General features: G+C 36.5%; 1 protein-coding gene across 3 annotated transcripts in view; it reads right to left on the bottom strand.

Annotated features, from left to right (window-relative positions):
• The window catches only part of pax7a (paired box 7a), a 53106-nt gene that overhangs the window by 37179 nt on the left and 2417 nt on the right, over window positions 1-13510 (bottom strand). Inside the window, exons 3-4 of one of the 3 annotated variants that reach the window (XM_038272457.1) lie at window positions 13089-13233; window positions 12597-12725 (exon numbers count right to left, since the gene is read on the bottom strand). In XM_038272457.1, coding sequence (XP_038128385.1) covers window positions 12597-12725; window positions 13089-13233 — 274 coding nt within the window. The remainder of the gene's footprint in view (window positions 1-12596; window positions 12726-13088; window positions 13234-13510) is intronic. The other 2 variants (XM_038272458.1, XM_038272459.1) reach the window with 2 other exon arrangements.

The following is a 13510-nucleotide window of genomic DNA, read 5'->3' as shown; positions in this document are numbered from 1 at the left end:
TTTGAAAGAAAGCAGAGTAGACAGAAAAAAGGGAGAGCGATGCTCTTTTATTGCTCTTGTCATATGGATGACGGCGCAGCGCGTCCATGAGAGCGCACGCTCACCTTCAACAACAGGGCGTCCACTGGGCCTCCTGGCCCCTTTCAGCCCCGAGAGACGAGCACCTCAGGGGGCCATTAGAGCATGAATGGGGGACTGACAGCCCTGTGCAGCTCTGCAGGGCATCCATAAACGCTGACATATTGACTCCCCATGCCTCTGTGCTGCCTGAGTTTTGAAAGCATGAAGGGTTGAAAGGGTGGGATTCTTTTTCTCTAATGCACTACTGGCTAAAAGTGGAATATTAGGGAGAATATAAATGTTTGCTTTTGTCTCTAAGTCATGCTTTGTTTCTGCATGGCTGTTGTTAGAGCACTGCTAGCAATAAAATAATATAAAGTCATATTTTGTTCTAAGTATTTCTTGCCCCAAACGATGCACATGAGCCACTTTTCTGTCTTTACATGATGTAAAGTGGGAAGTTGTTTAGTAAATTACACATTTATTTCTTGTATTTTGAAGAAGAACCCGATTAGATATGATTTCAGACTTCAAAAGATGCTAAATTGTTTTAGAAAACCTGTTACAGGTTGCTGCCACCTTTCTTTGCAAAGTCTGAGCTTTCTGTTCTGCTGAGCAGAATGTCACTGCTTGGACCCAACTCGTTGCTAATTGAGGTCACAGCGAACGTAATGAAATTAAGAGAATACAAGAAAGTAAAGAGGAGCACACAGGGGTCTCTCCCCCAAATGAAAATACAGCCAAAGTCCTTCTCCCCTGAGTAAAAAAAAAAAAAACGATGAAGGAAATCAAACAGCTATGTCTCAGGGCTGTGGGACAAGGTCTCCTGGAGAAACTAATCTCTTTTTTTTTTTTTTTTCAGCGAAGCCAAAGAAAGATTTCTGGGCAGTGTATAGAAATGCACAGCAGACATATTTTTGTGCCAAAGGGAAGTTTTTGAATTTTATGGACAAGGATGGCCGGCAAATAATGTTGAAAAGTTGACGATTTTGAGGAAACTAGAGAGGAAAAATGACTAAAGCTTTCTCGAAATGTAAAAATGACAAGAAAAAAAGCTCAAAGCACTTAGTCAACAAACAAGAACCTCATTTTGTTTTAGTTATAATAAAAGGAAACCATTCCGGATACCTGTGAGTTTCTTTTCTTTTAAAATAATTGTTTATCCCACCAACTCAAATATAAGAAAAATAAACACCAATGTGATTTTTTGGTAATGTGTGAAATATTACCATATTTTGCTAAATTAAATCCTACTTAATATTTCTATAAAAGAACAAACTTGTAAAAACTCCTTTATATACAACAATCTAATAAGAGCTTGTTTCTGAGCACAGGCAAGCATTAATTTCTAAGAGCCCTCCATATTGAGAGGTTGTAATGTGCACAGCAGAAAAGCTTTTTATACTGTGACTACATATTCCCCAAGGAAGGAATGACTGACGATGCAGAAATAAGCCCATTAGTTGAAAAGAGGGGACAACATTTGAAGTTGTTATTTTGTCGGCGAGGACAGGAGCTCCACCCCACTGTTTGGACAAGCGCTTTTCAAATTCTAACTCGGTAGAAGAAAAACACATTTCTGATTTGCAACACTCAGGGAACATGTTTATTGTCTTTGTGGCTGAGAAAAAAAAAACCCACGCACAATTAAAAAACAAATGAATATTTCAGTTGCGCTGCCCCATCAAGACCATAAAATGTGAAATGTTCTGGCCCTAAGTAGCATAGGCTAATGCCGATTTTTTAAACCAGCAGACCATGGTCGGTGTTCCTCATTCATCACTGTGCTAAACATAATTACTGTTGCACATTATGTGGCCTATTCCTGTATTGTAATAAAATTAGCCAGAAATGTTATATATGTCTATATATAGATATATATATATATATATATATATATATATATATATATATATATATATATATATATATATATATATATATATATATATAGATAAATGCCTATATATATATAGATATATCTATATATATAGATATAGATATAGATACGGAAATTTCTTATTAAACTTTTAATCGTTTAATTTGAAGCGCCTATTGTATACCAGAAATAAAACATCTTTAAAAAAAGACAAGGAACACATGATGCATATTTTTTGCAGCAAGCAGGGGCCAAACTACCTATTTGTTTGTATATACATGAAGGCTGTGAAAAAAATGTTCATGGGGAAACTGACAGACTATTTGGTTATTTTATTGGTATTATTACAAGTACTTATGCATGTCCCATTTCTGGCACTGCTCTTGGTATCTGCCCATATGTCTTTAATCAAACATTATCACAGATGGAAACGTGCCGTTAATTGTGACTCAGGACTGCCATCTTTTATACTTATGTCCCCCACCCTCCACTGCTTTGCAAGCTTTTTTATTATGTAAGATTGTCTGTTAGCTGGCAAGCATTTTTATTTTGTTTTGTAGATAACTTAGGAAGCGATCAACTTCAATTTATGACATTACATGCTTAATTTCATACTACTTAGAGCAGAAATTAATATAAACTATCTATAAACAGGCTGGTATTCCCAGTAATGGTTACACACAAATTAATTTCATAACATTCTACCAGCTGTCTATGTTATTTAGGGTTTATATGATTGTTATACAATTTTGTGATGGTTCAATTCAAAATGTAGACAAAGTAAGAAAAATAGCACTTGCTAATTTTAGCTTTTACAAAACAAAAAGTTCACAGTGACTCCAAAAGTTAAGCGACACATGATAAAGATGTCTTCGCTATTTTTTTCTTCATATAAATCTATCAAAATACTTAAAACTATTAAATAGCAACAAATGTCTTAAGTTTTCCTATTAGAAAACTTTTTAAACTAATTTCCCCCGCTGGGAACACTTGTCTCTCTTTGTGGCATGGCTTGGAATCAGCACTGAGAGGTAAATAAATAGCTTTTTAAAGAAAACACGAACATTAACCTTCTTGACAAGGCACATACCCTTTTCGAGAGCAGCTCAGTCCACCAATGTCACCGTATTCCCTCCCTGTTTCCTCAGCTCTCTGCACTGAAACACTTCTGTCTAATGAATTAGAAGGATTGCCGTCCCACAGAGCTCTGTCATCCCTGAGTGTTGTTTTCCCCTCTCATTCATTGTCCACCATCGGAAGGCAATAGTCGCCAATCACAATTCATTACAGCACCAAATCAGAGAGCGAACTGCTGACTGTGAGTGCAAAACACACAACTGTCCAGGAGAAGAGATGGGCCTCCGCTGGACTCCCTGAAACTTAATTGGATTGCCAATACGGCCACAGACGTCTGAGGAGCTGAGACAAACAATGGAGGAGAAAATAAATACTCCAAAAGCACAATGATGAGTCCACTTGGAGAACTAAAACAATATTGATCTTCTTCTCGTTTTATTTGTCTAGAAAAGCCTCATCCAGGCTAATAGCTGTCTGAGAATGTAATCTCTCCCTTGTCCAACCCCCCCACCGCACCCCACCCCTCCCCTTTCATATTCTCTATTTTGTGGCTCCTTTCAGTGAGCCTCAAATAGTTTAGGTTCAGTGTCACACCGGGGTATGAGGCATGGGCCTGGGGACCAATTGTTTGCTAATGTTGACACCTGCCAGAGCAAGCTTGGCCCTATTTGGGGCCCGCCAAAGCTGTAAACTGGATGCTCCCCCCTCCTCCACTCTTTAGCGAGATTAAGTGTGGGTTTCTGGGGGTCACAAATCACTGGACTCCCTCTGATGTTGTAAGGCACCGAGCCAGAGACTAAGAGGCCTAAGAAAAAAAAGAGGAAAGCTGGAGAGGGAGGGACAGAGGAGGGAAGAGGGACAAAGAGTGACAGTCTATTGTTTACTGAAAAGGAGAGGAATAATGTATCTTCTTGTGTGCACATAGCCAGTGTGTCCCATTGTAAGAAGGCAAAAATAAAAGACGGAAAAACATTAATGGTCGATATGTTAAACAGAGCACAAAAAATAATCATATATGTGTTTAAATCTTAGCGCTAACATTATATGACGTGTTGATCATTACTAGATGTTTTTCACATAAGTCTTCCAAGTTAGCAAAAAAAACAAGTTTGTTTTTTATGCTGACTTCCTATTACAATGTTTTTTGTGGTATAATTGTGTTTCTGATCCATAAACATATGTTGCAAAGAGGCAAAGAAAAATCAGTGTCCAAAACAGACAGTGCCCAGCCCCTCCTCTTCGTTTCCTTTGCACATGTACATTAATGCAAAAAAGAAGCGGAGATCTGAGCAGCAGCAGCAACAGAAGAAGAGTCCTGTGTCTCCTTTTTAAAACTGCTGCTGTCCAGCCTGATCGTGTCAGATTGAAGGCCCCCATTCAGGAGTATTCAAGCATCTGCCTTTGAGGCACAATAGCAGCTAGTTTATAAACTGTCTGCTCGGGCACCCAAAGGCTTTAGTTCTTATTGTTTTCTCCCCCCTTAATAAACTTTTTGGAGGAGTTCATCAACTTGCCTGAATAGCCAATGCAGCAAGTCTCAAGACAGAAAATAACAGAAGGGTCCTTTCTCCTCCCCTCTTCTTTTTCTCTTCCTTTTCTAGTGGCTGTTTGTGTAACAATAGTGAGAGCAGGCTGTCAGACATCACAGGGCCCTTTTTTGTAGCAACACAAAAAAGCTTTTTGAAAAAGGAAAGCGAAGCTCTCAAAATACAACTCAAACAATGTTGTATTTGCAAAGTTGTGCAGATTTGCAAGACATCTCTGTGCATAAACAGTATGGAAAACTTAAAAAAAAAGAAAAAGTTGGCAGAAGAGTTTTTAAAAATATATGCTGATTAATGATTTAAAAGATGATTTGATGCAAAATATTTTTTTATTCAGTATCTAGGAAATAACAGACAGTCAGACACCTGCTATGACAAGCAGCATTGAAACGATGGGATGCAATAAAATGTAATTTTTAGATGCAAGCTATTAATCCACTGTTATACCTTTAAACCCTATCAAGAAAAAAATGAGCCAAACTTAAAAGTGTCTAATAGATGTCTACTGTAATTAATTTCATACCTAATTAAAACAAGGCCACAGTCCATGCATGCTCGCTTGTTTAGCCCTCTGGATGGCCATAATTGAAGTAATAGCGGAAAAAAGGAGTGCTGCTTAGAAATAAAAGCCCACAGCAGTCCAATTCAGCAACATTGCCATCCAACCACGCTGATCCCCCCCCCCCCCCCCCCCCCCCCCCCCTACGCTCTCCCTCCTCCACCATCTGACCCAGAAAAAGGCCTTATTGGCCATCAAGGACTAACCACCTACTGTTTCCCACCGTTGCACTGGGTGCGTTTTAACACCCTAATTAGATGTGACAAGTTCAACGAGCCGGTTTCAGAAGAGGAAAAGCTGGTCAGGTTATGATTTCCGAGTCAGACTCACAGGGGGAATCTTTGGACAGCTGATTCCTGTCAGCCTCATTCATCTTCTTCCAGCCAATTAAACATTGATGCTAACAAAACGATGACAATTTGGGGGGATATATTAAAGGCCTGAAGTGGAAATTTAAATGTGTTAAAGGGCGGGTAATAACCAAAACAACTGGAAGGATAATAATAACTTTGTTTATAGATTTTCACACTTTAAAAAATAATTAAAAAAATGTGTTACATTTTATATATTAAAATAAAGTAATTATTTTTATCCATATTTCTTTAAATAAATTAAGCTTATGTCCAACTGACGGTAAAATACAACTAGATATTTTTTTGTATTTCAAATAAAACAATTAAATAAATTAAAATAGAAATTCACATTACTGAAAATTTAAATAGATCAGATTGTCCAGAATTTTTTTACCTGTTGACACAAATGTGAAACAGACAGAGCTGGGTAAAAGAGCTAAGAGCATAGCAAGAATGAAATCAAACTCTAGCATTGAAAGAAGATGAAAAATTTAGATTTTTCCTCTATTACTTTTGGTCCCACAGCCCTGCGGCCACGGCAGAGCCCTATAGTGAAAATTGGCGGAATAAAACACAGACAGAAATGAGAGCCGTGTTGAAGCACCCTACTGTTGTGACAGGATACCTGGAGGGCAGCGCTTCCTCTTTAATTTGTCTCGTATGGTTTGAGACCCCCAACCAGTCATTCAATCCTCAGAGCCTCTGTAAGCCTACCGAATTTAATTCTCGATGGTGAAATTATATGCTATAATTAAATATCACATCATTTCTAAAAAAAGAAAAAAAATGCTCAGTGCACTGAGGAAACTTATCATCTTCCTCGTTGTTATCAAATTAAATGTAACAACATCAAAAATTGGGGCTATCTGCGTTTGTGTGTGTGTGGGGTTATTGCAGACTAAACAAAGGAGGCACCTATGGGCTTACTGCTTATATTCTGGTATTTCCGAGCGAGAAACGTTAACCTTGAAATGGAGCTATCTGCACCTAACAATGTGCGATCATAACCCCGTAAATGAGGGGAGAAATTGAATCCTTTTAAGTTATTAAGCAGGAAAGGATTATAAACTCGTCTTTATAAATGAGCTAGAAATCCCCATGTCTTTCTCTGTACACTTTTAAATTTCCCACAAGAAGCAGGAGAGTAGAGATTGCCCCTTTTCAAGAACCCCCCACAAGAGATGGAAAAACCATTTTTGTGCCCAGATAGGAAGTCGTCCCACATGGTAAGCGCAACTTTAATTAATGGACAGCCTTGAGAGGTATCACTGTCAGCCTGGATAATGGTGACAGAGCTAGTGTTTGTGCTTCCGTGAATATTTCTCATGTGATCAAAGTCAAATGCCAGCGCAGAGTGAATTTAAGCCTACTTCATTTTTTTTTTTTTTTCATGCTGTTGACACTTAAAGCTCCTGACACTGAAATGTCTTGCCGGGTTGGTAGGTCTACAAGCTTAAATTGTGCTCTTTTAAAAATGTATGCTTATTACTAATAAGCAGGAGATGTCGTGCTATTGTACTGGACGATTTGTTCGCCTTACCTTGCTCAAACCGGAAAGCAATTACTTGTATTTGATTCTGTCATTAAATCTCACGATATGTTAAATCAGAATCAGTAAAAACCTTTGGTTACCTATTATACACTGCATTTACTATTTTAAATCTTTTATTCTGCGCATTAGTAGAGGTACAAGCAAAACTACTTAGCGTTTTATTAATCCCTTCTGACTTAAAAAGCATCAAAATGCTGTTGGGGTTGCTAGGTAAGATTATACCAAGCAACCAAAGAACTAAGCTAAGGTAATAAGAATAAAACCCATTTGTCACTGATTTTTTTTTTAGCTGGTGTTGAGGTCATATGCTGATCAGTCATCCCTGTCTAAATATATTCCTCAGAATTTAAGGAAGAGCAAAAAAGTGTTTTAAGTAAGGGACTTTAGTAACTAAAAGAATGTTTGAATACTTTCCAGGTTTTGGACCATCATCACTTACTCTAGCAAGCTACTGTATAGGAAACTATGTCCTTTATTTTAATTTTTAACCTTACATGTCACATTTTTTTATATTATTTGTTTTCATTATTTTGAGGTGGTTTCATTGATTTATTACTATGAGTATAAATCTATTCTCCCTGGCTAGGTGAAAAAGCAGACCAGGTTGCTAGGCAACATCTTACTAGGCAACCTAAGAACTAGGCTAAGCTAACAGCAATGGCAGTCAACTGCAGTAGCTAAGTATTAGCATGGTGATGTTTAATCCATTTGATGTGCCACTGAGTATTTTTGATACTGTTTAGCGTTGCTGAGGTTAAATGTTAATCTATCTCTAATGCTACTGTTCATTTGCCACACCGTCTTCTCATCTTGGAGGAAAAGGAAATAATACAAGGAGCTTGCTTTCAGCAAGCTTGTAGGCCTGCTTGCAAATTGCTGCTTTGACAAAATAATAAAAAAAGTTAATAATTAAGAAATACCTTAAAACATATTTTGTTTTGTTTTTTTCATAAAAAATTAAAAAGCTTTATTTCAGTTACAAACCGAAGCCACAAGACTGCTTTAAATTCCCAGCATATTATAGGTTCATATCACTAAGATTTAAATTGCTCACTGTTTGCAAAAAGAAACATTTTTTGTATTTATCTTCTTTGACTAGTGATTCAAAAACGTACTAAATAATAGCAGGCAAATATTAAAATCCCAGCTCATTTTTGACAGGCCTATAAATATATTTATTTATATAAATATATCTAGAATTTACAAACCGGTAAGTCTATTTTCTAACACATGGAAGATGTGTTTATAATACCTATAAATATTAATAGTCATTTAGACCTAAAATATTGTTAATATATGTTCGTTTCAAATAGAAAGTAATAATAATAATAATAATAATAATAATAATAATAATAATAATAATAATAATAATAATAATAATAATAATAATAATAATAATAATAATAATAATGTCTTTTCAGCTCCATGCCCCCTCTATATGAAATGCGGTCCTACCGATGTAAAATCCAGTGAAATGTGGCTTGAGTGGCTGCGGGGACAGGGGAGGTTAATCCGAGTTTAATGCAGTGAAGCACAGCGCTGGGTCTGGGCTATGATGGGTATGTTATCTCTACCCAACATTTGGGTCTCCCTCAATTTCCACCCAGCCAAATAGCTGCGAGAAAGTGCAGATGGAGTCACTCTGAATGCCTGAGGAAAAAACGTTATTAATAGCTAAATAACTTCCCCATACTTTCACTGAATCTCTCTCACACACTGTTCCAGATGGATTTGTTTGAAGTGGTCTCTCGCTTCATTCCCCCTGTCCTTCTCATTCAGTGCGGCTTTAGACCCGAAATATGGCTACATTATATTACCATACACTTAGAGAGAAGGGCGCGTGGAAGTGGGCATTTTTCAGTTTGATTTGAGCAATTATATTTTATTATATTGTGTTTTTTTGTTTGGAATTGTAAATATTTGGATATAAGATTTTTTTTAATGTTAGGCAAGAATAAGCACTCACCATAAAAACAAATAATTTATCTATTTCTAAAAAACAAATAACAGTTTGAAAAACAGGTCTTATGTGCAATAAATGTGACTCTCCGCCGTTTGTTTGCATTTTGCTAATCCAAACATACACGGTCTGTCTCTCCTCCTCACACCTTTGCGCAGCTTTGTCAGTTTTCTTACCCAGTGCGCAATTTTAATCCCACCTGGCATCTGTTTAATTAGAGCGACCTGCAGGTAATCCTGCGATTTGTTGAAGTGTCTATCGCCTGTCTCCACCTCATCTAACGGTCTGAAAGGATGCGTCATGTACAGCAAATCGACCCAAGACATCTGATAGCCTACATGTTTCCACGACGCAATTACCCCCCCCCCAAAAAAAAACAAACAAACAAAAAAAACAAAAAAAAAAAAAACAACAACAAACTAACTAGTAAAAAAAAAAAAAAAAAAACACGCACATACACAAAATAAAAAAGCACATTTGTGCTTGGTGTAACTCAGTCTTTTCGCCATTCTCAAAGGCAGTGCATGCACCAGAATATTCTGTTTTACTTGTTTTGCAGGAAATTAAACGCGCACTAATTTGTTTGGGATTTTCAATACGTTTTTTTTAAAAAAAGAACTAGATTAGTGCCCAGATAAATCCGTGATGTAACATGAAAAAAATAATAATACGAAGACCTAATAAACAAGCAGATAGATAAATAAATAAAGTCTTAAAATCTGGATAAGTAAACCAGAAAAAAAAAAAAAAACGTATGAATTTAGTGCCCAGGGCGAGCCACAGTGCGCTCCGCTCTGAGATGAAAGTGAAAAGAAATAAAAGGCTCTGTTTAATCTGCTTTAAAAACCCCTCTACACATAAGGGCCGTACTTCAAACTCGCAGAGTGAGGGGCTGATTGGGGATAAATACATTTCTTACTATGCCTTGGAGCTATTACAGCCGGCACGAACACAAGCACCTATTGAAGCGAGCATCGTTTCCAGCGCTTTTACTCTAATAAGTATTAACATTATTAAACACCATCCTGATGCTGCTTGTCTAAACTGCATTACGCACTGGGTTAGTCCCTCTTTTTATAGCAGCGTAATTCGATCCCAATTTAAAACAACAAGCAGCGCTTAAAAAAAGGAAACAAATCTAGAGAGCAACATTATGTGGAAATTTTGCAACAAAGGCAAGAAAACAAGCAGGAAAGCGCTAAAGATGCAGTTAAAGTCCAATTCAATCAATCAGGCGCGTTGTGCGTAAAGGACCAGGCTCCAGCCATATACGCCGGTCATTTGCTGCCAGCAGGGTTTACAAGACGCTGGAGATATTTGCAGGAAAACTGTGACATTTTTTCTCCTAACATTTATCTGCGCTGTGACGAAGAAAATGGGACCGTTTTCACGCCACATACCGATTTTTCTCCAACGGGGCCATTATATACTAAATTACAAAACTATCTAGCAGCGGGGCGCACTGAATAATTCATCTCCTTTTGTAGCGATCCTTGCCCTTTGTCCAAACTTTTCTCTCTCTTTTAGCAGTTCTTTGAATGTGAATGGACGCAGAACTATACACTCTGCTTTACGCTGCAGTGCTTTCCAGGATTTGCTTTTGTACCACGGACTCCTCGCTTAAGAAAAGCTTCAATAGAGGGGAGGTTTTACTCATGAAGTTCATCTTCAAGTTTGAAAAATATTTGTGTGCAGTCTGCATAAAAAAAAAAAAAAAAAAAAAAAAAAAAAAACAGGTATTGCATTATTTTTATTTCCCTTCTTTCGTTTCAGCTTGGACAGAAGCAATATTTACCCTGGCAAAAGAAACTGGTTGAAACTTAGAATCATAGTTGTTGGAATATTGTTATAATAAATAGATTTTATTTACCATGTAATTTTAACGACTGAACTTTACTTATTAATTTTTAACCGCTTCACTTGTTACTAACAAATATATATTCAAAATGAAATAATAAAATTGTGGATATTTCACAAAGTAGTTACAGAAGCTATGGATTATAACAGCTTTTTGTGTCACATATTTAAAAGGTTTTGTGGACCAAGATAGTTGTTAACTGAATGCATTCAACACAAATTCATCTACAAACTATAAATAGCTTCTATTTCGTCTAGTCCTTGGTACATAGTTAATTTTATTTACATTTATTAATGTATCTGTTTATCTTTGTTTTTACAAATTATTTATCGTTTTGGTTTTTATATTTACCAACTTCACTTAAATGTTTAATTTATTGTGGAGTAAAAACAAACTTTGTAATAAGTGCTTAACATCTAAGACGCTTGTTTGATTCAACACATACACACACACACTCATGTATGTATATATATATATATATATATATATATATATATATATATATATATATATATATATATATATATATATATATATATATATATATATATATATATATATATATTCTACATGCAATCAGCGGATCAAACTGCTCAAATAATAAAAAAGTAGAATTGGAAAACAGTTGTTTTGGTTCCTGGAAACCTTCACAAAATTACAAGGGGACTCTGGAAATCTAAAGGTAATTTGTTTTAGTAAGCAACATCACCTCACCCATATAGCAGCAACACAAAAATTGTCTTGTGGTATCATAGAACCTTTTCTTTTGTCAGAAAACATCCTATTAAAACGGCCATCCTAACAGATGCATGACATATCCTAATATCCTCTTCTTGTTAGCCAGTCACCTGGCTGTGAGTGTTTGAGGTAAAGCTAAGTTTGCAAGCAATCTCCAGCATTAGAGCAACAGTTAAATCTGTTAATGTATATAAAAAATCAAAAATAAACTGGGATTCTTGCAAGAAGCATTATGCAAGCTCCTATCTTTGGCACATTTTTCTGCTGGAAACTGTACCAGATACCAATATGTATTGAACATTATAAATAATATTTTGATTACATTTTTTTTTTATCATTTTCATTGCCAAAATGTAACTCTTTATACATTTTTTTGTACCGTGTAAATTTTTTTACAAAAAGGACATTTAAAATACGCTCAATCTGTATATAGGCCTAGTATGTATTTCAATGTCTTCCTTATTTCAGTGTAAAACGGAATCCCTCATTAGACCTTGCTTCACTTTAAAATTTCAAATGCATTACAACATGCTTTAACACCGGCGACCACAGGGGAAATGATCATCCTTCAGGGCTATTTAGAAACAAAATACCTGCACCGCTTTCTAACAGCAGAAACAATAACATGCGCATCCCATTTCCGCTCTCACTGACAGGCGGTGAAACGTCATGGAGCCTGAAGTGGGTCAACTGTCAGCTGTCGGTTTAGATGTCCCCCTGAATGAGTGAGTGAAATGAGCAGGAATGCGCCACACAAATTAATTCTCAGCAGCTAAATACCTTCTGCCAAGGCTCTCATAAATTATTGAAGGGAGTGAAACAAGTGCTGGCTCGGAGTTTAAAGCGGGAATAAATTGTCTGCGCTTAGAGCCGCAGCTCGGATGTGGGACGATTTCCCCAGAGGACGTTCAAGTAGGAAGTCAATTTAAAATCGTTTGCTTCCAGTTTGCAAGCCTGCATATTTACTCAAATAATAATAATATTAATAATACAATTTGTATTGGTTGTAAACTTACATTTATCACCAAGGATGCCATCGATGCTATGCTTTGTTTTCTTTTCTCCATCTTCATCCTTCTTATCACAGTCATCCTCGTCATCTTTTTTGCCAAATCGGGCCCTCAAAACGCGGCTGATGGAACTCACTAATGGCAACAAAAAGGTAAATGGGTGATTAGGCCTAAAAGCCATAACAGAACCAGAATAATCCTATGAAACATTTTTCTGTCTTGCTCTCTCGTATCTCAAAAAAAGAAAAAAAGAAAAAAGAAAGAAAAAAAAAAAGGCACAGGAAAAGTTTCTGCAGCGTTTTCAGAGCAAATATAATGAGCACTGAAGCCACATTTCAACAGGATATATTAACTATTTCTCTGATTTTGCTTACAGAGGCGTTTTATTATCAGGGGGAGGGGGTGGGAGCTTAAGATATGTTAAATTCACAGTGATGTTCATTGAGAGGTGATGCTGCGGTGTTTCGCTAGTAGTAAGGGAAAAAAAGTGCAGCTTACCAGATGAAGCCTCACCTGAAGGAACTGTGCTTCTGTCGCACACCCCGTCCTTCAGCAGCTTATCCCGGATCTCCCAGCTGAACATACCCGGGTTTTCTCTCTTGTACTCTTCGATCCGCTTCTCCACGTCGGGAGTTGCCACCTGCTTTAGGTTTGAAATTTGATGATGGCAAGTAAAAAAGAAAAAAAAAAGAGAAAAAGGAATTTTAGTTGGAGGAAAACAGATAGAGTACAAAAAAAATACAGTTAAAATAATTTAGAGGCGACATGACTGAATACATTTGATAGAAAAAAATCTATATAAGCTAATTAAATATATAAATTAATTTGATCAGAAAAAGGCTACTATAGTAAAAATCCATTTTACACAAACATATTATCCATTGTGCTGCATTGATCCCTAAGGAACAATAAATACTATT

The sequence above is a fragment of the Cyprinodon tularosa genome, unplaced genomic scaffold (assembly GCF_016077235.1).
Source record: "Cyprinodon tularosa strain WSP-4 unplaced genomic scaffold, ASM1607723v1 ctg830, whole genome shotgun sequence".
NCBI classification, from domain to species: Eukaryota; Metazoa; Chordata; class Actinopteri; order Cyprinodontiformes; family Cyprinodontidae; genus Cyprinodon; species Cyprinodon tularosa.
This window is presented reverse-complemented; position numbering and strand designations above follow the sequence as displayed.